Source organism: Salmo salar, chromosome ssa10 (genome assembly GCF_905237065.1).
Source record: "Salmo salar chromosome ssa10, Ssal_v3.1, whole genome shotgun sequence".
In the NCBI taxonomy this organism is placed as follows: domain Eukaryota; kingdom Metazoa; phylum Chordata; class Actinopteri; order Salmoniformes; family Salmonidae; genus Salmo; species Salmo salar.
This window is the reverse complement of record NC_059451.1, coordinates 65,513,431-65,539,594: the sequence shown is the minus strand read 5'-3', so window position 1 is coordinate 65,539,594 and position 26,164 is coordinate 65,513,431. Positions and strand designations below refer to the sequence as shown.

At 41.7% G+C, this 26,164-nt stretch overlaps 1 protein-coding gene across 1 annotated transcript in view; it reads right to left on the bottom strand.

Annotated features, from left to right (window-relative positions):
* Positions 1–26,164, bottom strand: part of si:dkeyp-19e1.3 (uncharacterized) — a 117,935-nt gene that overhangs the window by 7,733 nt on the left and 84,038 nt on the right. The window contains exons 9-12 of the mRNA XM_045688026.1: positions 9,730–9,850; positions 9,467–9,561; positions 9,296–9,361; positions 9,085–9,184 (exon numbers count right to left, since the gene is read on the bottom strand). Coding sequence (XP_045543982.1) covers positions 9,085–9,184; positions 9,296–9,361; positions 9,467–9,561; positions 9,730–9,850 — 382 coding nt within the window. The remainder of the gene's footprint in view (positions 1–9,084; positions 9,185–9,295; positions 9,362–9,466; positions 9,562–9,729; positions 9,851–26,164) is intronic.

The window sequence follows — 26,164 nt, the reverse complement described above, 5'->3', positions numbered from 1 at the left end:
TGGTCCACCCAGACAGACAGTGTGGTGAAGGCGCAATAGCGCCTCAAACCTCAGGAGGCTGAAGAAATTTGGCTTGGCCCCCCCAAGACCCTCAAACTTTTACAGATGCACAATTGAGAGCATTCGGTCAGGCTGTATCACCGCCTGGTACAGCAACTGCACTGCCCGCAACCGTAAGGCTCTCCAGAGGGTGGTGAAGTCTGCCCAACGCATCAAAGGGGGCACACTGCCTGCCCTCAGGACACCTACAGCACCCAATATCACAGGAAGGCCAAAAAGATCATGAAGGACATCAACCACCCGAGCCACGGCCAGTCACCCTGCTACCATCCAGAAGGCGAGGTCAGTACAGGTGTATCAAAGCTGAGACAGAGAGACTGAAAAACAGCTTCTATCTCAAGGCCATCAGACTTAAATACCCATCACTAGCTGGCTACCACCTGTTTACTCAAACCTGCACCTTAGAGGCTCCTGCCCTATATACATAGATATGGAATCACTGGTCACTATCATAATGTTTACATACTGCTTTCCTCATTTCATATGTATATACTGTATTATATTTTACAGTATTTTAGTCAATGCCTCTCCGACATTGCTCGGCCTAATATTTATGCATTTCTTAACTCCCTTTTACTTTAGATTTGTGTGTATTGTTAGATATTACTGCACTGTTGGAGCTAGGAACACAAGCATTTCGCTACACCCGCAATAACATCTGCTAAATATGTGTATGTGACCAATACAATTTGATTTGATTTATAGTATAGCTTTACTCGGAATCCCTTTTATGTTATGAAACAGTCACTTTGGGTACAGGGTTGCAGATATGGCATATTGAAGGGTGAACAAACTGAACCGAATATTTGAATACTTAAAACGGTTCTGTATGGATCAGATGGTAAGAGTGCTGCGCTAGCAACGCCATGGTCGGGCTTTCAATTCCCACAGGGATCGCATAGTAAAAATGTTTGCACTGAACTTAGGGTACTGTAAATTGCTTTGGATAAAATCATCTGGTAAGTGGCATATACTGGACCAGTTTCCTGGACACAGATTAAGATTAATCCTGGACTAAAAAGCAAGCTCAATGGAGTATCTTTTTTAGTCGAGGACTAGCCTTAGGCTACAGCCACACTAAGACGCATGAATTTCGATGAAATTGTACACTGAACAAAAATATAAACGCACAACACTAAACAATTTCAAAGATTTTACTGAGTTACAGTTCATATAAGGAAATCAGCCAACTGAAATAAATTATTAAGGCCTTAAATATACTGCTATGTGAAAATAAAGGGAACACTTAAACAACACATCCTAGATCTGAATGAAAGAAATAATCTTATTAAATACTTTTTTCTTTACTTAGTTGAATGTGCTGACAACAAAATCACACAAAAATAATCAATGGAAATCCAATTTATCAACCCATGGAGGTCTGGATTTGGAGTCACACTCAAAATTAAAGTGGAAAACCACACTACAGGCTGATCCAACTTTGATGTAATGTCCTTAAAACAAGTCAAAATGGGGCTCAGTAGTCTGTGTGGCCTCCACGTGCCTGTATGACCTCCCTACAACGCCTGGGCATGCTCCTGATGAGGTGGCGGATGCTCTCCTGAGGGATCTCCTCCCAGACCTGGACTAAAGCATCCGCCAACTCCTGGACAGTCTGTGGTGCAACGTAGTGTTGGTAGATGGAGTGAGACATGATGTCCCAGATGTGCTCAATTGGATTCAGGTCTGGGGAATGGGCGGGCTAGTCCATAGCATCAATGCCTTCCTCTTGCAGGAACTGCTGACACACTCCAGCCACATGAGGTCTAGCATTGTCTTGCATTAGGAGGAACCCAGGGCCAACCGCACCAGCATATGGTCTCACAAGGGGTCTGAGGATCTCATCTCGGCACCTAATGGCAGTCAGGCTACCTCTGGCGAGCACATGGAGGGCTGTGCGGCCCCCCAAAGAAATGCCACCCCACACCATGACTGACCCACCGCCAAACCGGTCATGCTGGAGGATGTTGCAGGCAGCAGAACGTTCTCCACGGCGTCTCCAGACTCTGTCACGTCTGTCACGTGCTCAGTGTGAACCCTGCTTTCATCTGTGAAGAGCACAGGGCGCCAGTGGCGAATTTGCCAATCTTGGTGTTCTCTGTCAAATGCCAAACGTCCTGCACGGTGTTGGGCTGTAAGCACAACCCCCACCTGTGGACGTCGGGCCCTCATACCACCCTCATGGAGTCTGTTTCTGACTGTTTGAGCAGACACATGCACATTTGTGGCCTGCTGGAGGTCATTTTGCAGGGCTCTGGCAGTGCTCCTCCTTGCACAAAGGCGGAGGTAGCGGTCCTGCTGCTGGGTTGTTGCCCTCCTACGGCCTCCTCCACGTCTCCTGATGTACTGGCCTGTCTCCTGGTAGCGCCTCCATGCTCTGGACACTACGCTGACAGACACAGCAAACCTTCTTGCCACAGCTCGCATTGATGTGCCATCCTGGATGAGCTGCACTACCTGAGCCACTTGTGTGGGTTGTAGACTCCATCATATGCTACCACTAGAGTGAAAGCACCGCCAGCATTCAAAAGTGACCAAAACATCAGCCAGGAAGCATAGGAACTGAGAAGTGGTCTGTGGTCCCCACCTGCAGAACCACTCCTTTATTGGTGGTGTCTTGCTAATTGCCTATAATTTCCACCTGTTGTCTATTCCATTTGCACAACAGAATGTGAAATTTATTGTCAGTGTTGCTTCCTAAGTGATTTCACAGAAGTGTGATTGACTTGGAGTTACATTGTGTTGTTTAAGTGTTCCCTTTATTTTTTTGAGCAGTGTATATGGATTTCACATGACTGGGATGTGGATCAGAAAACCAGTCAGTATCTGGTGTGACCGCCTCATGCAGCGGGACACATCTTGTTCGCATAGAGTTGATCAGGCTGTTGTTTGTGGCCTGTGGAATGTTGTCCCAGTCCTCTTCAATAGCTGTGCGAAGTTGCTAGATATTGGCGGGAACTTGAACATGGTGTTGTACACGTCGATGAGTGAGTATGGAGGCCATGGAAGAACTGGGGCATTTTCAGATTCCAGGAATTGGGGTACAGATTCTTGCGACATGCATTATCACTCTGAAACATAAGGTGATGACGGCGGATGAATGGCACGACAGTGGAACAAAGAATTTCTTCACTGTATCTCTGTGTATTCAAATTACCCATCGATAAAATGCATTGTGTTCGTTGTCTGTAGCTTATCCCTGCCCATACCATTACCCCACTGCCACCATGGGGCACTCTGTTCACAACGTTGACATCGCACACACAACGCAATACATGTCGTCTGCCCGGTACAGTTAAAACCATCGAAGGTCAGCATTTGCCCACTGAAGTTGGTTACAATGCCGAACGGCAGTCCGGTCAAGACCCTGGTAAGGACGACGAGCACGCAGATGAGCTTCCATGAGACGGTTTCTGACAGTTTGTGTAGAAGTTCTTAGATGTGCAAACCCACAGTTTCATCAGCTGTCTGGGTGACTGGTGTCAGACAATCCCGCAGGTGAAGAAGTCGGTTGTGGAGGTCCTGGGCAGGTGTGGTTACACGTGGTCTGCGGTTGTGAGGCCGGTTGGACGTACTGCCAAACTCTCTAAAACAACGTTAGAGGGGGCTGATGGTAGAGAAATTAACATTCAATTCTCTTGGGGACATTCCTGCAGTCAGCATGCCAATTGCACGCTCCCCCAAAACTTGAGACATCTGTGGCATTGTGTTGTGTGACAAAACTGCACATTTTAGAGTGGCCTTTTATTGTCCCCAGCACAAGGTGCATCTGTATAATGATCATGCTGTTCAATCAGCTTCTTGATATGCCACACCTGTCAGGTTGATGGATTATCTTGGCAAAGGAGAAATGCTCACTAACAGGGATTTCCACTAGATGTTGGAACATTTCTGCGGGGATTTGCTTCCATTCAGCCACAAGAGCATTAGTGAGGTCAGGCACTGATGTTGGACGATTAGGCCTGGCTCGTAGTCGGCGTTCCAATTCATTCCAAAGGTGTTTGATGGGGTTGAGGTCAGCGCTCTGTGCAGGCCAGTCAAGATTTGACACCGATCTCAACAAACTACTTCTGTATGGACCTCGCTTTGTGAACGCGGGCATTGTTATGCTGAAACAGGAAAGGGCCTTCCACAAAATGTTGCCACAAAGTTGTAAGCACAGAATCGTCTAGAATGTCATTTTATGCAGTTGTGCTAAGATTTCCCTTCACTGGAACTAAGCCCGAACAATGAAAGACAGCCCCAGACCATTATTCTCCTCCACCAAACTTTACATTGTGGTAAGTAGCATTCTCCTGGCATCTGCCAAACCCAGATTCATCTGTCGGACTGCCAGATGGTGAAGCATGATTCATTACTCCAGAGAACACGCTTCCACTGCTCCAGAATCCAATGGCGGAGAGCTTTATACAACTCCAGCCGACGCTTGGCATTGAACATGGTGATCTTAAGCTTGTGTGCATGCGGCTGCTCGGCCTGGAAACCCTTTTCAATAAGCTCACGACCAACAGTTATTGTGCTGACGTTGCTTCCAGAGGCAGTTTGGAACTGGGTAGTGACTGTTGAAACCGAGGACAGATATTTTTTACGTGCTACGTGCTTCAGTGGTCCCGTTCTGTGAGCTTGTGTGGCCTACCACTCCGCGGCTGAGCCGTTGGTGCTCCTAGACGTTTCCACTTCACAATAACAGTACTTACAGTTGACCGGGGCAGTTCTAGCAGGACATACATTTGACAAACTGATTTGTTGGAAAGGTGGCATCTTATGACGGTGCCCCATTGAAAGTCACTGAGCTCTTCACTAAGGCCATTCTACAGCCAATACTTGTCTATGGAGATTGCATGGCTGTGTGTTCGATTTGATACACCTGTTGGTTTTCACTTCCTCATTATGGGGTATTGTGTGTAGATTGACGAGGAAACATTTGTATTTAATCCATATTAGAATAAGGCTGTAACGTAACAAAATGTGGAAAAGGTGAACGTCTGAATACTTTCTGAATGCACTGTATTCCACATTTTGTTGTGTTACAGCCTAAATTCAAAATGTCTCACCAATCTACACATAATACCCCATAATGACAGTTAAAACATGTTTTTAGATTTTTTCAAATTTATTGGAAATGAAATACAGAAATATCTCATTTACATATGTATTCACACCCCATTTGCTATGACACTCCAAATTGACCTCAGGTTCATCCAATTTCCTTTGTTGATCCTTGAGATGTCACTGCAACTTGATTGATGTCCACCTGTGGCAAATTCAATTGTTTGGACATGATTTAGAAATTAACACACCTGTCTATATAAGGTCCCACAGCTGACAGTGCATGTCAGAGCAGAAACTGAAAGACTCAGAGCATAAGGCAAAATTTTCTATGGTCTGATGAGACAAAATGTAAAACTCTTTGGCCTGAATGCAAACATGCTTTTCAGCAGCAGTGACTGCGAGACTGGTAAGGATAAAGGGAACAATGAATGGAGCCAAATACAGGAAAATCCTTAACCTGCTTCAGATTGCAAACAACCTTAGATTGACTTCCCAACAGGACAATGACCCCAAGCACACAGCCAAAGCAATGCTGGAATGGTTTCAGAACAAGAATGTGAAAGTCCTTGAGTGGCCCAGCCAAAGCCAAGACTTGAACCCAACTGAAAATCTGTGGAAAGACAAAGATTGCTGTTCACCACCATCTAAACTAACGTCTAAACTAATTTCCACCAAAGGTGCTTCTACAAAGTATTTGTAATACATTTGCAAAAATGTCTGAAAACATGTTTCTCTTTGTCATTATGGGGTATGTATTGTGTGTACAGTCGTGGCCCAAAGTTTTGAGAATGACACAAATATTAATTTTCAAAGTCTGCTGCCTCAGTTTGTATGATGGCAATTTGCATATACTCCAGAATATTATGAAGAGTGATCAGATGAATTGCAAAGTCCCTCTTTGCCATGCAAATTAACTGAATCCCCCAAAAAACATTTCCACTGCATTTCAGTCCTGCCACAAAAGGACCAGCTGACATCATGTCAGTGATTCTTTCGTTAACACAGGTGTGAGTGTTGACGAGGACAAGGCTGGAGATCACTCTGTTATGCTGATTGAGTTTGAATAACAGACTTGAAGCTTCAAAAGGAGGGTGGTGCTTGGAATCATTGTTTTGGTTACCTGCAAGGAAACACATCTCGTCATCATAGCTTTGCACAAAAAGAGCTTCACAGGCAAGGATATTGCTGCCAGTAAGACTGCACCTAAATCAACCATTTATTGGATCATCAAGAACTTCAAGGAGAGCGGTTCAAATTGTTGTGAAGAAGGCTTCAGGACGCCCAAGAAAGTCCAGCAAGCGCCAGGACCGCCTCCTATAGTTCATTCAGCTGCAGGATCGAGGCACCACCAGTACAGAGCTTGCTCAGGAATGGCAGCAGGCAGGTGTGAGTGCATCGGCACGCACAATGAGGCGAAGACTTTTGGAGGATGGCCTGGTGTCAAGAAGGGCAGCAAAGAAGCCACTTCTCTCTAGGAAAAACATCAGGGACAGACTGATATTCTGAAAAATGTACAGGGATTGGACTGCTGAGGACTGGGGTAAAGTCATTTTCTCTGATGAATCCCCTTTCCGATTGTTTGGGGCATCAGGAAAAAGCTAGTCCGGAGAAGACAAGGTGAGCGCTACCATCAGTCCTGTGTCATGCCAACAGTAAAGCATCCTGAGCCCATTCATGTGTGGGGTTGCTTCTCAGCCAAGGGAGTGGGCTCACTTACAATTTTGCCTAAGAACACAGCCATGAATAAAGAATGGTACCAACACATCCTCCGAGAGCAACTTCTCCCAACCATCCAGGAACAGTTTGGTGACGAACAATGCCTTTTCCAGCATGATGTAGCACCTTGCCTTAAGGCAAAAGTGATAACTAAGTGGCTCAGGGAACAAAACATCGATATTTTGGGTCCTTGGCCAGGAAACTCCCTAGACCTTAATTCCATTGAGAATTTGTGGTCAATTCTCAAGAGGCGGTGGACAAACAAAAACCCACAAACTCCAAGCATTGATTATGCAAGAATGGGCTGCCATCAGTCAGGATGTGGTCCAGAAGTTAATTGACAGCATGCCAGGGCGGATTGCAGAGGTCTTGAAAAAGAAGGGTCAACACTGCAAATATTGACTCTTTGTATCAACTTCATGTCATTGTCAATAAAAGCCTTTGACACTTATGAAATGCTTGTAATTATACTTCAGTATTCCATAGTAACATCTGACAAAAATTCCTAAAGACACTGAAGCAGCAAACTTTGTGGAAATTAATATTTGTGTCATTCTCAAAACTTTTGGCCACGACTGTAGATGGGCGAGGGAGAATAAAATCTATTTAATCCAAAATTTAATCCAAAATATGGAATAAGTAAAGGTAAGTAAAGGTATGAATACTTCTTCTAGAGGCACTCTATGTAACCCCCCTAACCCTAGAGTAACTCTGCTGCTAAAAGATACTGGAGCAGTTTCCCAGACACGGATTAAGGGCGCAGAAACACTGGGATTTCGTGTCCGAGATTTTTTTTAAAGAGCCAATGATTTTTCAATAGGAGTCATCCTGATGAATGACAACAGAGATGCATTGTCCAAGAAAAATATTCACAAACGGTCCGTTTTCCTGGATTTTTTTGTTGTTATTCTTTCTCTCACTGTTCAAATAAACCTACCATTAAAATTATAGACTGATCATTTCTTTGTCAGTGGGCAAACGTACAAAATCCGCAGGGGATCAAATACTTTTTTCCCCTCACTGTATATACAAAATTAGTTGCCATGAGGTCGAAGAGCTCAGAGACAGGATTGTGTCGAGGCACAGATCTGGGGAAGGGTACCAAAACATTTCTGCAGCATCGAAGGTCCCCAAGAACACAGTGGCCTTCATCATTCATATATGGAAGAAGTTTGGAACCGCCAAGACTCTTCCTAGAGCTGGCCGCCCGACCAAACTGGGCAATCGGGGGAGAAGGGCTTTGGTCAGGGAGGTGACCAGGAACCCACTGGTCACTCAGAGAGCTCGAGAAAGACCACCTTCTCTGCAGCACTCCACCAATCAGGCCTTTATGGTAGAGTGGCCAGACAGAAGCCACTCCTCAGTAAAAAGCACATGGAGCCCGCTTGGAGTTTGTCAAAAGGCACCTAAAGGATTCTCAGACCATGAGAAACAAGATTCTCTAATCTGACGACACCAAGATTTAACTCTTTGGCCTGAATGCCAAGCGTCATGTCTGGAGGAAACCTGGCACCAGCCCTACGGTGAAGCATGGTGGTGGCAGCATCTTGCTTTGGGGATGTTGTTCAGCGGCAGGGACTGGGAGACTGGTCAGGATTGAGGGAATGATGAATGGAGGAAAGTAGAGAGAGATCCTTGATGAAAACCTGCTCCAGAGCGCAAATGACCTGGACCCTAAGCACACCACCAAGACAACGCAGGAGTGGCTTCAGGGCAAGGTTCTGAATGTCCTTGAGTGGCCCAGCCAGAACCCGATCAAACATCTCTGGAGAGACCTGAAAATAGTTGTGCAGCGACGCTCCCCATCCAACCTGACAGAGCTTGAGAGGATCTGCAGAGAAGAATGGGAGAAACTCCCCAAATACAGATGTGCCAAGCTTGTAGCGTCATACCCAAGACTTCAGGCTGTTATCGCTGCCAAAGGTGCTTCAAAGTACTGAGTTAAGGGTCTGAATACTTATGTAAATGTGACATTTCTGCAAACATTTCTAAAAACCTGTTTTTGCTTTGTCATTATGGGGTATTGTGTGTCAATTGATGATGGAAAAAAAACTATTTAATCAACTTTAGAAGGCTGTACGTAAACAAAATGTTGAAAAAGTGAAGGGGTCTGAATACTTTGAATGCACTGTAAGTCAAGGGGTATGAAAACTTTCTGAAGGCACTGTAGTATGAACACCTCAATACATGACATATGACAAAATGTAATATGACCTCCAGTGTGTCGATTCTATCCTTCTCTGATGTCATACTCACTCTTGTGTATTTTGAGGGTGGTGTAGGCCATGGCTGTGAGTATCCTCTCTCCCTCTAGGATGTAGATGTCCCACAAGCGCAGGGTCAGGGTGAACGGGGTCTGTCGCCGAGACACACGTCAGAGGAGACATTTTGAAACTCTTGTAAATAAACATTAAAAGATGTTTGGATATAGTATTTTGGGTCATTGGTTCAAACATATGACTCTCACCCTATCTATGAAGCACTGCAGGAACCATTTAGTGGTGTATATTCCGTTGGACATCTGCTCTCTGTCCTACAGGCAATAGAAGAGTGAAACAGAGTTATTATTTTAGTATACTTACAGCCATGGCTTTCCAGAGAAAAAAGGATAACAACGCTAGGGAAATGCATTTCTCACCAGGTGTTTCTTTAGCTTAGGGAGGAGCTTGGACAGGATCTGCTCGTGGTGGGCCTGGTAGCGCTGCAGCTTGGGGAACCCAGGGATGAAGAATCCTACCACACACATACAGAGACAAAAAGAGAGAGGATGCATAGTTAGGAGCCATGTCAAGAATGTAAAATAAGAATGTAAACAAGGTCTATGACAGTAGTTCAGTAGCAACCTAACTAACTCCTTCACCCATCCTACATCCCTCTCTCTCCCTCTCCTCCCCTGCTCACCATGCATGGCGTGGTTGTTGTTTGTGAGGAGCTGGGACAGGGCCCAGAAGGCGTCCTCCTCGTTCAGGTACATGAGCAGGATGGCAGCGATCTGACTCATCCCCTGGCAGTAGCTCACCTCCTGAGGACAGGACAATAGATCTTTATTGTCCCTGAAGGACAACACGCTTGGAAAGCGGAGGGGTCATAGAACGTCAAAAAGTGAAATTGCTATTGACACCTTGCTTTTTTTGAGACAGCGTTGTATTTGCTAACAAAGAGATTTGGTTAATTAAGGCCGGCACCACAGGCACTACTGACATTTGTGACTCGATTCAGGAGACTAGGCGCATGTCGCAAGTCACGACTTCACAGGAGAGCCGTTTGAACGTAATTTTTTTATTTTTTATTATCAAAATGCATATTTTGGCAGAAATGCCTTCTTGAACATTCCATGTTTCTTAATAAAAAAACTTGTATGCCACCTGTAAATATGAATAAAATTGTTAAATTACGAGCCGTGTTGGTTAAGCCACAGAAAAAGTTAGCAACCTTCCCACTAGCCATGATTGGCTGAGATAATGAGTGGGCTGGACATACCGAGAGAGGAGTTTCAATTGGTCTGCCATAGAAGCTCGTCAGTCTGTGTTGGTAATCCTGTCGAACGCAGCTTTTAAAAAAACATATTGTGTAGTGGAGCTGCTTAAATGTGGCTCTCCACTTTCTGGAGGATCAAGTTATGAAATCAGTGGAATTAGAGTATGATAGCTAGAGATGGAGAAAACACCCGTCTCTGGATTACGTCTTCAAACTAAGGGAAACCGTGGCATAGCATTCCTGACAGGGAGACGCGTCCATGCACAATGATGTATATAGGTAAGATAGCTAGCTACATTTTCAGATATTACACGTTTTCTAATTTTGACAGAAAGTGGTTTCATTTCAAGCTAAAGTGTACAGTTAGCTAGCTAGCTAACGTTAGCTGGCTGGCTCCCTAGCTGATGTTATTATTCGTTTCCCAGAGCCATTTGCTGTTCTAGTTAGAGCCTAATGTTAGCTAGCCATTGAACATCGTTGGTTAGCTCCCAACACTGTGGCATTTTTGGCACTGTTCATTGTTGTTTAACTAGCTAACGTTAGCTGGCTGGCTCGTTAGCTAACGTTATGTGACGTGTGTGAACTTACACTTTGTTTACCTAGCTAGGTACATTGCTTACCTAGCTGGCAAGTTATATGTCTTAAGCTAAAGTGTACTGTTAGCTAGCTAAGGTTAGCTAGCTAAGGTTAGCTGGCTGACGCTGTTTATTGTTTAACTAGCTAACGTTGGCTGGCTGACTCGTTAGCTAACATTACGTGATGTGTGTACAACACCCGTTGAATATGGCCGGTGTCAGTAAACGTCTTTAAAAAAACATAATGAAATTGTTGCCAGCAGAGCTGGTTAGGCTGTTTTCATGTTATCCAGTGGTAAACAAATCATCGGCCAGAGCGGCAAGTCTGCGCTTCGATAGCGAAACGAGATGGGTGGGGCTAAAGCTTAGGCTGACGGTGTGAACAATGCTGAATGGGTGTAGACAAAGAAGAGCTCTTCACTAGATAGCAAAACATTCACAGGCGATTTTTTCAAAAGAGCTGTGTTACCTACACATACTGACCAGCTCATATTATAGACAGAAGCTTGCTACACGGCAGACCAATCCGAACTCATCTCTCAGCATGTCCAGCCCACTCATTATCTCAGCCAATCAGGGCTAGCGGGAAAGTTGCTGACTTTTTCCATGGCTAAACCAACTAGGCTCGTAATTTAACAACTTTATTCATATTTACAGATGGCATACAAGTTTGTTATTAAGGAACATGAAAGTTCATATTCCAGAAGGCATTTCTGCCAAACAAAGCATTTTGATAAAATAAAAGTTAACGTTCAAATGGCGCTCCTGTGAAGTAGAGATGCGCGACATACGCCTAGTTTCCTGAAACGAGTCATATTTTTGTTTCACTACATTTTTTCCCCTAAGAAAAACAACAGTTTTAGTAAGTAATTAGCTACAGTCCAGTTACAACTACTTTTTTTTTGTGGGCGCAGGAAGAGCAATTCTTACACTATTGTTCTAAATTCAATCACTCTTCTTCTTCATCCTCATCATTCAGTTCATTCAAATTCAATTGTAATACATTTTGTATGTACTCCAAAGGGATAACTTGAAATAACATGACATACAGTAGGTTAAGTAAATCATCAAAATAAAAATGTGATTATTTATTAGCCGAGTGGATATCAGTATTTTAGGCACATGTGAATTAGGCCTCATGTAAAATCAGTCAAAAGCGCAAGAGATACTGTTTGCATGACAACAGGTGCTGTTAGATTACAATATAATTTATCTGCCAGTTTGGAACAGTGTAAACAATAGTAAATAAAGTATAAGTAATAACAGAGAGTCTGTTCTAATGAAAACAAATTGTAAAGCCTTTAATACAGCATAGCAAAGTTTAAAAACAGACGGTTTTGTGAAATTGCTTTATCCAACATTTTGCAGTTGCATGAGGCTTGGTGGTCACATAATCAGTAGTAGGGCTGGGCGATTTGGCAAAAATATTATATCACGGGATTGAATAATAGTTTTTTAATAATAAAAGTTCTACATTTCCTTTATGAGTAGTGAGTGATCCTAGGGTGGCAACACATACATTCTAAGTGATTTCAATGAGTCTTTCTCCATTCTGATTGTTTTATACTGTTCAATTCAACTTCAACCAAACAAATTTCATCACATTTATCATTTCTGCATTTCCTGCACTCAATTGCAGTGGTGGAAAAAGTACACAATTGTCAATTACTCAAGTAAAAGTCACCCAGTAAAATACTACTTGAGTAAAAGTCTAAAAGTATTTGGTTTTAAATATACTTAAGTATCAAAAGTAAATGTAATTGACAAAATGTACTTAAGTATCAAAAGTATAAATCATTTAAAATTCCTTATATTAAGCAAACCAGATGGCACCATTTTTTTTTTTTTTTACGGATAGCCAGGGGCACACTCCAACACTCAGACATAATTTACAAACAAAGCATGTGTGTTTAGTGAGTCCTCCAGATCAGAGGCAGTAGACGGCCAGGGATGTTCTCTTGACAAGTGCGGGAATTGGACCATTTTCTTGTCCTGCTAAGCATTCAAAATGTAACAAGTACTTTTAGGTGTCAGGGAAAATTGTATGGAGTACAAAGTACAGTATTTTCTTTAGGAATGTAGTGAAGTAAAAGTAAAAGTTGCCAAATAAAAATAAAGTAAAGCACAGATACCCCCAAAAACCTTTACACCACTGCTCAATTGAGATCATTTCCACACTGTTACGTAGGGCTGCACGATATGGGCAAATAATCTAGGACATATTTTTAACCAAATGTTGCACTTGCGATTTGACTTGCGAATTAGAGCAAAACTGTTGGAATCATGGAAATAGAATGACTATTCTAATTCTATAGTTAGAATATAATAGTAGGCACTTTGAATACAGTGTTATTTGACATGACAATTAATTAAAATGCCAGGGAGGAGTTATTGTGACAGGGTAGGAACTAAAGTGTTGATAAGTGTTTCCTAGGGGACCCTATAAGCTTTGGCTACATTGCATGTTCTCTCTTTGCTACTTCATGTAGCTAACATATTCTTGCTTCATGTAGCTAACATACATCAATAAGGGGATCATAGATTTCACCTGGTCAGTACGTCATGTAAAGAGCAGGTGTTCCTAATATTTTGTACATTCAATGTACAAAGATGGTGATTGGGTCTAAATAGGCATTTGATAGTCTACATTTAGTGTACTTTTCTTTAACTGCCATATCCCGAAAGTCAGACCCTTCTGACACGCCAACACATTTTCTTCAGCTTCAGAAGCATCTGCATTCACCTAATTTTGTGTAGTTATCCTTAGATATATTGTACAGACTTGCCGGGAGGAAATTGTTTATATGTTGTACATTTATTGTAGATAACATTTTCTTTGGAAAAATGCACCACAATGCACCTTACATACATATCTTTAGTATTTTACAGATAGAAAGATGAACAAAGTTTTTATCCACAATCTGCTCTGGACAAGTTCGGTCCTGGTGTGTCTTGACAAAATGAAACCAAAATATTTAGGCTGACCTTATCCAGTGTCCAGAAAAATTGATTTGTGGGATATGCAAATATGTGCATATTTAATGATATTGCCTCATTTGCATATTTAAATATACAAAAAAGTATTATATTTGTGTCTACATTCAACTGGTAAAAGTGGATTGCGAGATGATTAAGGGGGGGAAAAATTACCCCATGAGGGTGTGGTGCCTGGTCTTAACAGAAAATCTGTCAAAAACAAACAGCCTTATGTTGTCTCAGAGAATCACGTTTGTTTATTTTCCGAGCGTAAAAGTATGGCCACTACAGAATCTTAGCGTCAGGTGCCAATGTGAGTCAACATAACATTTCAGTAAACATACTGTAGCTACTTAAATAACACACATTCTAAATCGTGCCAATCAGGTTCATAGACCTAGGTCATCAATCTTAGTCTGCGTACCAGACTTGTTTGTGCTATCATTCCATTCCTACATTGATAGCACAACAGGTCGGGTACCCAGGTTACATCAAACTAGCACTTGGGGAAAGAAACCTACAGTATATTAAATTATGGTTACCTTGAGAAGCTAGTTAGAGATTCTCTGTTTTCTCCGCATACCTTCCGCATCCCTTTCCAAATACCAAATTCTCTTCCTCCCTCTATCTCCTCCCTCTCCATTCCCTCTTCAGTTGACCCAGTTTCAGACTTGCAGCAAAAGGAGGACAGAAAGCACATGGGTCATTTCTGTTGGTCTTGAGAACTCTACCACACAGGAACCATACACACTCCAAAACCTGTGTGTGTGAGAGAGAGAGCAAGAGAGAGAGGAGAGATTTGTGCATGTGTGTGCCAATATGAGAATGTGTGTGTCCACTGCCCATCTGAGTGTGTGTATGTCTCAGGGATGCAAACTGGTGAGGGCCCAAAAAGGTGACTTTTTTTCTTGCACCGAAACATGCAGAAAATTCCTGTTAGGGGGAAATGCAGGTTTTAACTAATTAAACAACAAAGAATATGATCTACATGATCAGTCTCTGTGTGTAAAATAAAGTGGTTAATGTGAACCTAACTTACAGCTAAAAAATGTAAATAAAGCAATCCAATGTTATTTGTTGCCTAGACTTTACTGCAAATGACACTGAAGTCTAGAGAAAAAAAAAACAATGCACTAATATTGCAGTTAGCCATGACAAACTTTATAATATAATGCTTGTGACCACACACACCTAAATATTGCACATGGGGAAAAAAACATCTTAAAGTAGAAATAGAATGAAACAAACAGGCATTCTATTTTTGCTCTATTATAGTGGCCACTATAGTAGACATCGATTTTAATATATATTTTTTTTAACCTTTATTTAACTAGGCAAGTCAGTTAAGAACAAATTCTTACTTGCAATGACGGCCGACACCGGCCAAACCCGGACGACGCTGGGCCAATTGTGAGCCGCCCTATGGGACTCCCACTCACGGCCGGTTGTGACAGCCTGGAATCGAACCAGGGTGTCTGTAGTGAGGACTCATGCACTGAGATGCAGTGCCTTAGACCGCTGTGCCACTCGTGAGCCCAAATGCACAAGGCTGCATGTGTGCAAAAATACACACACACACAAAGTACTGTCAAGTTCAATGCAACAAAAGCAATATCTTTGGGCTACACTGCAGGTTATTTACATTGTACACTTTCTGCCTGTGGACATCTGTTCTACAATGTGCCAGCAGCAGAGCATGAGCCCTTTGTTGGCATAATTGATCTCTTTCAGGCAGAGAGTACACCTGGCATACACCTTTTTATTCACTGTATTGAAAAAGTGAGAAAGAGGGAAAGTGTGTGGTGTACCTTTCACGTCTATAGCGGCATCCAGCTTAAGCCAGGCCCAGCTACACTTGATCCCTGAATCCACTTGTTTAACAAGCAACACCTAATTTTCACCTAATTCTCTCATTCTGAAAATTAACCACATATTGTAGAGGGAAAACAGTTCACAGATAGTAGTTAGTCCGTTAGCTAGTCAACATTTCACAGATTGCCAGGGTCCAGTAAGCAACTAACGTACACTCACTCACTTTTGTACATCGCGCTGGTCCGTACAATTTACCTTATTTTAGCGGCCAAAAAAACGTAATACTTCCAGATCAACTGTAATATCAATACCAATGTAAAGCACAATTTCTCCCCTTTCCAACAAAATCAATGACGAGACCTTCATGATGCCCATCTCTGCATGATTCAAGAAGGCAATGAGCTCTGTCGGGTCTTTTTAAAAATGGCGAGTGGGGAAGCTAAACGTATTGCGTGATAGTGAGAGATGTCGTGTGGGGAAACTTATCACCTTACCGCCTCTAAAATGTAAATAAAACACTATAAAGAGTTTATATAATGTGTCATTACATACCTATTTGAAGGTTTGTGTCGAATTTGAATCGGGTTTTTATAGGGCGGTGCTAAAGTGTTTTTGAGAGTCATGATAGCGGCTTTTGAGCGGCTTTTGAGAGTCATGATAGCTTGCAGTGATGACGCAAAAAATGACTAGGTATCACCCCTTTTACCCTGTCCCTTACTTGTTTTTAAACGGTGAGAGAAGTGCTACACCTGGTGGAGAGAGGCTGTAAGATAGAATTAGTTGCTTTATGCGTGCTGTACGTTACGCCATGACACGTCACGATGTAACCTACAGCGTCGGAGGGGTCAGTTTTTTCAACTTTTCTCCAATACTATAGAGCCATTACCATGTCAATCAACGCTTGAATAGAAACGTAGTTCACACCCCAGATTTTGATGTCAACAGTCCCTACAGTCCCATTAGTTTTTGCAGCCTCGTTTGAATGTCGCGGTTGCGCACAATTGTACGGAATGGGGTTAGCGTACGTTAATGTGTTATAACTTGAGGAATGGCAAGGAGTCGTAACGTTATACCAGTTAATACTATAGCGAATTGGTTAGGTTGCTAATGTTAGCTCATCTGATGTAACTTTAGCTAGCTAAAGTTAGCTGTATGACTTTATTAGCCAGCTAATTTCACACCATAAACTAAATTATTTGATCGGTTAAGTTGGCTAATGTTGCTCAACATTTCTCTGGCTAGCTATCGGAGAAATCGATCCAGCTCACAAGATAACGTTACTTAACTTCTTTGGGATAGGGGGCAGTATTTTCAAGGCCGGATAAAAAAACGTACCCGATTTAATCTGGTTACTACTCCTGCCCAGAAACTAGAATTGTGTTTGTGAGTATAACAGAACTCATATGGCAGGCCAAAACCTGAGAAGATTCCATACAGGAAGTGCCCTGTCTGACAATTTGTTGTCCTTCTGTTGCATCTCTATCAACATTACAGCATATGTGCTGTAACGTGACACTTTCTAAGGCTTCCATTGGCTCACTAAAGACGCCAGAAAGTGGAATGGGGTGTCTGCTGTCTCTGGGCGAAGTACAGCAGCAGAGTTTGTAAGTGGTCAGCCTGGGGACAGTGAGACTGAGATGCGCGGTCACGAGACTTCTCCATTTTTTTCTTTCAGCCTTTGAATGAATACAACGTTTCCCGGTTGGAATATTATCGCTATTTTACGAGAAAAATAGCATAAAAATGTATTTTAAACAGCGTTTGACATGCTTCTAAGTACGGTAATGGAATATTTTGACATTTTTTGTCACAAAATGCGCTCGCGCATTACCCTTCGGATAGTGACCTGAACGCACGAACAAAACGGAGGTATTTGGATATAACTATGGATTATTTGGAACCAAAACAACATTTGTTGTTGAAGTAGAAGTCCTGGGAGTACATTCTGATGAAGAACAGCAAGGTAATCAAATTTTTGTAATAGTAATTCTGAGTTTAGTGAGCCCCAAACTTGGTGGGTGTCTGTGATGGCCGAGCTATGTACTCAGAATATTGCAAAATGTGCTTTCGCCGAAAAGCTATTTTAAAATCTGACATAGCGTTTGCATAAAGGAGGTCTGTATCTATAATTCTTAAAATAATTGTTATGTATTTTGTCAACGTTTATGATGAGTAATTTAGTAAATTCACCGGAAGTTTTCGGTGGGTATGCTAGTTTTGAACATCACATGCTAATGTAAAAAGCTGTTTTTTTTTTATAAATATGAACTTGATTGAACATAACATGCATGTATTGTATAACAATGTCCTAGGAGTGTCATCTGATGAAGATCAAAGGTTAGTGCTGCATTTAGCTGTGGTTTGGGTTTATGTGACATAATATGCTTGCTTGGAAAATGGCAGTTTGATTATTTGTGTCTATGTACTCTCCTAACATAATCTAATGTTTTGCTTTCGCTGTAAAGCCTTTTTGAAATCGGACAATGTGGTTAGATTAACGAGAGTCTTATCTTTAAAATGGTGTAAAAAATTTGATTGTTTGAGAAAATTGAATTGTGGTATTTTAGTTGTTTTTTTATTTCGTGCCGTGCGATGCCATTGGCTAGGGGTTCTGCAGGCGGAACGGGGTTCCGCTAGCGGAACATCTGTCCTCAACAGGTTAACCTCTCTTGGGTAGGGGGCAGTATTTTGACATTTGGATGAAAAGCATGCACAAAGTAAACTGCCTGTTACTCAGGCCCAGAAGCTAGGATATGCATATAAGTGGTAGAAAGCACTCTAAAGTTTCTAAAACGGTTCGAAATATGTCTGTGAGTATAACAGAACTGATATGGCAGGCGAAACCCCGTGGACAAACCATCCCCAATTTTTTTTTATCAGGCTACTCCTATTTTCAATGGCTATCACTTTTATTTTAACCTGTTGGGGCTAGGGGGCAGTATTTTCACGGCTGGATAAAAAAACGTACCCGATTTAATCTGGTTACTAATCCTACCCAGTAACTAGAATATGCATATACTTATTATATATGGATAGAAAACACCCTAAAGTTTCTAAAACTGTTTGAATGGTGTCTGTGAGTATAACAGAACTCATTTGGCAGGCAAAACCCTGAGACAGATTCTGACAGGAAGTGGATATCTGATGTGTTGTATTACCTTTAAACCTATGCCATTGAAAAACACAGGGGCTGAGGAATATTTTGGCACTTCCTATTGCTTCCACTAGATGTCACCAGCCTTTACAAAGTGTTTTGAGTCTTTTACTGTGAGATCTGACCGAACAAGAGCCATGGAACGGTGATGGCCGATTAGACTCTGGCGCGCGAGTTCATGTTGGGTACCCTCGTTCCAATACGTTATAAAAGAGAATGCATTCGTCCACCTTGAATATTATTCATGTTCTGGTTAAAAAAGGCCCTAATGATTTATGCTATACAACGTTTGACATGTTTGAACGAACGTAAATATATTTTTCCCCCTCGTTCATGAAGTGAAGTCCGGCGGGCTTAGATCATGTGCTAACAAGACGGAGATTTTTGGACATAAATGATGAGCTTTTTTGAACAAAACTACATTCGTTATGGACCTGTGATACCTGGAAGTGACATCTGATGAAGAGAATCAAAGGTAATGGATTATTTACATAGTATTTTCGATTTTAGATCTCCCCAACATGGCGGCTAGTCTGTATCGCAACGCGTATTTTTCTGGGCGCAGTGCTCAGATTATTGCAAAGTGTGATTTCCCAGTAAGGTTATTTTTAAATCTGGCAAGTTGATTGCGTTCAAGAGATGTAAATCTATAATTCTTTAAATGACAATATAATATTTTACCAATGTTTTCTAATTTTAATTATTTAATTTGTGACGCTGACTTGACTGCCGGTTATTGGAGGGAAACGATTTCCTCAACATCAATGCCATAGTAAAACGCTGTTTTTGGATATAAATATGAACTTGATAGAACTAAAAATGCATGCATTGTCTAACATAATGTCCTAGGAGTGTCATCTGATGGAGATTGTAAAAGGTTAGTGCATCATTTTAGCTGGTTTTATGGTTTTGGTGACCCTGTCTTTGAATTGACAAAACATTACACACAGCTATTGTCAATGTACTCTCCTAACATAATCTAACTTTATGCTTTCGCCGTAAAACCTTTTTGAAATCGGACAACGTGGTTAGATTAAGGAGATGTTATCTTTCAAAGGGTGTAAGATAGTTGTATGTTTGAAAAATTTGAATTTTGACATTTATTTGGTTTCAAATTTGCCGCTCTTGAAATGCACCTGCTGTTGATGGAGTGCACCACGGGGGGGACGCTAGCGTCCCACCTAGCCCATAGAGGTTAAGGCCAAGTCCTCCCAGATTGCAGTTCCTAGGGCTTCCACTAGATGTCAAAAGTCTTTAGAAAGAGTTTCAGACTGGTTTTTGGAAAAATGAGCCAGAAATTGTAGTTTTTCTAAGTGGCTTCCATTTTGCCTGTAGTGTTTCCAAGCGAGTGGAAGAGAGTGCGTTCTTTGGTATTTTTCTCCGGTAAAGACAATAACGAATCTTTCTTGGGTAGGGGGCAGTATTTTGACGTCCGGATGAAAAGCGTGCCCATAGTAAACTGCCTGCTACTCAGGCCCAGAAGGTAGGATATGCATATTATTAGTAGATTAGTATAGAAAACACTCTGAAGTTTCTAAAACTGTTTGAATGATGTCTGTGAGTATAACAGAACTCATATGGCAGGCAAAAACTTGAGAAAAAATCCAACCAGGAAGTGTGGATATCTGAGGTTTGTAGTTTTTCAAGTGATTCCCTATCCAATATACTGTGTCTGTGGGGTCATTTTGCACTTCCTAAGGCTTCCACTAGATGTCAACAGTCTTTAGAACGTTGTTTCATGCTTCTACTGTGAATGTGGAGAGAATAAGAGCATATGGAGTCAGATGACTGAGAAAATGACATGAGCTCAATCGCACGCGCAGCCGTGAGAGTTAGGTGTGTTCTTTTTCATTTCTGAAGACAAAGGAATCGTCCGGTTGGAATATTATGGAAGATTTATGATAAAAACATCCTAAAGATTGATTCTATACATCGTTTGACATGTTTTTACGAACTGTAATAGAACTTTTTTGACTTTTCGTCTGAACTTACTGCGCAAGCACAGTGCATTTGGATTACTCAACTGAACGCACAAACAAAATTAAGGTATTTGAACATAAAAATTAACTTTATTGAACAAAACAAACATTTATTGTGGAACTGGGATTCCTGGGAGTGCATTCCGATGAAGATCAAAGGTAAGTGAATATTTATAATGTTATTTGTGACTTCTGTTGACTCCAAAATGGCGGGTATCAGTTTTGATGTCTGAGCGCTGTACTCAGATTATTGCAAAGTTTGCTTTCGCTGTACAGCTTTTTTGAAATCTGACACAGCGGTTGCATTAAGGAGAAGTTTATCTATAATTCTGTGCATAACACTTGTATCTTTTATCAAAGTTTATGATGAGTATTTCTGTAAATTGATGTGCTCATTCACCGGTAGTTTTGGAGGCAAAACATTTCAGAACATTACACACCAATGTAAAATGGGGTTTTTGCATGTAAATATTTACTTTATCGAGCAAAACATACATGTATTGTGTAACATGAAGTCCTATGAGTGCCATCTGATGAAGATCAAAGGTTAGTGATTCATTTTAGCTGTATTTTTGTTTTTTTGTGACGCCTCTCCTTGCTTGGAAAATGGCTGTGTGGTTTTTCTTGTTTAGGTGCTGTCCTAACATAATCTAATGTTATGCTTTCGCTGTAAAGCCTTTTTGAAATCGGACAGTGTGGTTGGATTAACGAGAAGATTATCTTTAAAATGGTGTATAATACTTGCATGTATGAGAAAATGGAATGATGAGATTTTTGTTGTTTTGAATTTGGCGCTCTGATTTTCCACTGGCTGTTGTCAAAATCAATCCCGTTAACGGGATAAGAATGGGAAGGGGTCCCCTAGAGGTTAAGGATACATAAATGATGGGGTGGATAAAATATATGTATATTTTTTTTAATTATTGGAGTAAGGACAGTGGATTTATCATTAGTTTGGTTTATAATTAATACTTTTGGATGATTAAGATGTAGCATAGTGAATGCTAATGAAATGTACACTTTCTTTTCCAGAAGAGCAGAGGGTTTCATCATCTCACTTTGGAATATTCCCCGAGACTGTGGTCTTGGGGAGAGCAGTTAGTGATATTCGGCAGTTTTAAGTTTAAAAGTATCTGGATTAGGCCATAAATGGAGTTCCCAGATAATTAAGGCCAGTTCATGTGTGTGTCTTTGACCTACGGTTTGCCACAAACACACACCAGCATGCACATACAACTTACCGGTTATGAAAATGAGTTACTGGTGTTAAGAATGGGATTTATTGTGTGGGGTCTTTTCAATTTGGTTTTAAATTGGGTATGCAGAATGATGGAAATCTTGAAATGTTTTTAAATGGTTTCTGAAAGACAGGGAAAGGAAATACTTATGGTGTTGAATAGCCTGTATCCTGACTTTCTGGTGAGGCCTGATCAATCTCACTAGAAATGATTGAGACAGGTGGGATTTAATTATAATATGAATGAGAGACACCAGTCTCTAGTCTATTTTACCATTACCTTATGCAATACCATTATTTCCTTATGTAGTTATCAAGAGTTGTAATTCTAAGTTGGTTATTGAAATGTGTTTCTTTTTTGAGTTGACATGCAGTGTTCATCACGATGTGAATCATGGGTTCAAAAGGGAAATTACCAGTTCCCTGGGGCCCTGGCCCTTGCGTATATACACAAATGTATTTTGTTCAGTCTGCATATAGAAGGGAAATAAATGTTAATAAGGGATGAGTTACTCCAAATGGATTGTGATGTGTATTGCTGATTTCATTTTTGTTTCGATACAAATTTCACCAGATTGGGGCCTGCTGGATTGTTGGGATTTTCTTCAATAGGTTAGAGTTCTAACTCCCTGATCTGGTAACTCTGGAGAGGTCGCCAGTAAAATGGTGGGAAAAATGGACTAGACAGACTGCTGGTGGAGCCTCAGGTGAGAAACTGTGTACGTGGGAAAAATGTATTAATTTATTTGGATATTGGGACATTAAATGTGACAGGCAAGAGTTACATATTTGCCGTTGGGAAGATAAGCTGTAACTAGAGGTCGACCGATTAATCGGAATGGCCGAATAATTAGGGCTGATTTCAAGTTTTCTTCATAACAATCGGTAATCGGTATTTTTGGCCACCACAATTTTTTTTACACCTTTATTTAACTAGGCAAGTCAGATTAAGAACACATTCTTATTTTCAATGACGGCCTAGGAACGGGGGTTAACGGCCTTGTTCAGGGGGGATTCGGGGATTCGTTTTTGCAACCTTCTGGTTACTAGTCCAATGCTCTAACCACCTGCCTTACATTCACTCCACGAGGAGCCTGCATGGCAGGCTGACTACCTGTTACGCGAGGGCAGCAAGAAGCAAAGGTAAGTTGCTAGCTAGCATTAAACTTATCTTATAAAAAACTATCAACCTTAACATAATCACTAGTTAACTACACATGGTTGATGATATTACTAGTTTATCTAACGTGTCCTGCGTTGCATATAATCGATGCGGTGCCTGTTAATTTATCTTTGAATTACAGCCTACTTCGACAAACGGGTGATGATTTAACAAGCGCATTTGCGAAAAAAGCACTGTCGTTGCACCAATGTACCTAACCATAAACATCAATGCCTTTCTTTAAAATCAATAAACAAGTATATATTTTTAAACCTGCATATTTAGTTACTATTGCCTGCTAACATGAAATTGTGTCACTGCTCTTGCGTTCATTGCCTGGCTCGTTGCGAACTAATTTGCCAGAATTTTACGTAATTATGACATACCATTGAAGGTTGTCCAATGTAACAGGAATATTTAGACTTAGGGATGCCACCCGTTAGATAAAATACGGACCGGTTCAGAATTTCACGAAAAAAAAATCATTTTTTTTCTCGAGATGATAGTTTCCGGATTCGACCATATTAATGACCTAAGGCTCGTATTTCTGTGTGTTTATTATATTATAATTAAGTCTATGATTTGATAGAGCAGTCTGACTGAGCGGTGGTAGGCACCAGCAGGCTCGTAAGCATTCATTCAAACAGCACTTTCGTGCGTTTTGCCAGCCGCTTTCGCAATGCATTGCGCTGTTTATGACTTCAAGCCTGTCAACTCCCAAGATTAGGCTGGTGTAACCGATGTGAAATGGCTAGCTAGTTAGCGGGTGCGCGCTAATAGCGTTTCAAACGTCACTCGCTCTGAGACTTGGGAGTGGTTGTTCCCCTTGCTCTGCATGGGTAACGCTGTTTCGAGGGTGGCTGTTGTCGATGTGTTCCTGGTTCGAGCCCAGGAAGGAGCAAGGAGAGGGACCGAAGCTATACTGTTACACTGGCAATACTAAAGTGCCTATAAGAACATCCAATAGTCAAAGGTATATGAAATACAAATCATATAGAGAAATAGTCCTATAATAACTACAACATAAAACTTCTTACCTAGGAATATTGAAGACTCATGTTAAAAGGAACCACCAGCTTTCATATGTTCCCATGTTCTGAGCAAGGCACTTAAACGTTAGCTTTCTTACATGGCACATATTGCACTTTTACTTTCTTCTCCAACACTTTGTTTTTGCATTATTTAAACCAAATTGAACATGTTTCATTATTTATTTGAGGCTAAATTGATTTTATTGATATATTATATTAAGTTAAAATAAGTGTTCCTTCAGTATTGTTGTAATTCTCATTATTACAAAAAAATGTAAAATAAAAAATAAATAAAAATATCGGTTGATTAATCGGTATTGGCTTTTTTTGGTCCTCCAATAATCGGTATCACGTTGAAAAATCATAATCGGTCAACCTCTAGCTGTAACGCTATCTGAAGAAGAACCAATGAAGACACGCTAGAAGGATAGGTGCCAGGAGAAAGAGGGGTGGTCAACCGTGCTCGTAACTGTTCAGTTGGGGTGACAGGTTTATTGAGGAAGGTCTACACACTGTGAAATGTATAGCAATTCTGACTAAGAATGCATGGGACAAATGCGGGTTGTAATGAGCAGAGTTATTACCAGCAATAAAAGTTCCCGTTTGTAAATGTACATTCTAACTGTGATAATTTCACGGTCGAATCGTACTAAGATAGAATCGTACTACACCGGTTCCGACGCTCATCAGATGTGGCAGGGCTTTCAAACTATTACAGAGGGAAGCACAGCCGAGAGCTGCCCAGCGACACGAACCTACCAAACGAGCTACATAACTTCTATGCTCGCTTTGATGTAAGTAATACTGAAACATGCATGAGAGCATCAGCTGTTCCGGATGACTGTGTGATAACACTCTCCGCAGCAGATGTGTGTAAGACCTTTAAACAGGTCAACATACACAAGGCCGCAGGGCCAGACAGTGCCAGGACGTGTACTCCGAGAATGCGCTGACCAACTGCCAAGTATCTCCACAGACATTTTCAACCTCTCCCTGTCGGAGTCTGTAATACCAACATGTTATAAGCAGACCACCGTAGTCCCTGTGCCCAAGAACACCTGCCTAAATGACTACCGATCCGTAGCACCCACGTCTGTAGCCAAGAAATGCTTTGAAAGGCTGGTCATGGCTCACATCAACACCATTATCCCAGAAACCCTAGACCCACTCCAATTTGCATACCACCACAACAGATCCACGATCATGCAATCTCTATTGCACTACATACTGCCCTTTCACACATGGACAAAAGGAACACCTATGTGAGAATGCTATTCATTTACAACAGCTCAGCGTTCAACACCATAGTGCCCTCAAAGCTCATCACTAAGCTAAGGACCCTGGGACTAAACACCTCCCTCTGCAACTGGATCCTGGACTTCCTGACGGGCCGCCCCCAGGTGGTAAGGGTCGGTAACAACACATCTGCCATGGGGACCCCTCAGGGGTGGGTGCTCAGTCCCCTCCTGTATTCCCTGTTCACTCATGACTGCACAGCCAGGCACGACTCAAACACCATCATTAAGTTTGCCGATGACAACAGTGCTGATCACCGACAACAGTGCTGATCACCGACAACAATGAGACAGCCTATATGGAGGTCAGAGACCTGACCGTGTGGTGCAAGGAGAATAACCTCTCCCTCAACGTGATCAAGACAAAGGAGATGATTGTGGACTACAGGAAAAGGAGGACCGAGCGCTTCCCCATTGTCATAGACGGGGCTGTACTGGATGAGGTTGAGAGCTTCAAGTTCCTTGGCATCCACATCACCAACAAACTAACATGGTTCAAGCACACCAAGACAGTCGTGAAGAGGGCACGACAAAACCTATTCCCCCTAAGGGGACTGAAAAGATTTGGCATGGGTCCTCAGATCCTCAAAAGGTCCTACAGCTGCACCATCGAGAGCATCCTGACGGGTTGCATCACT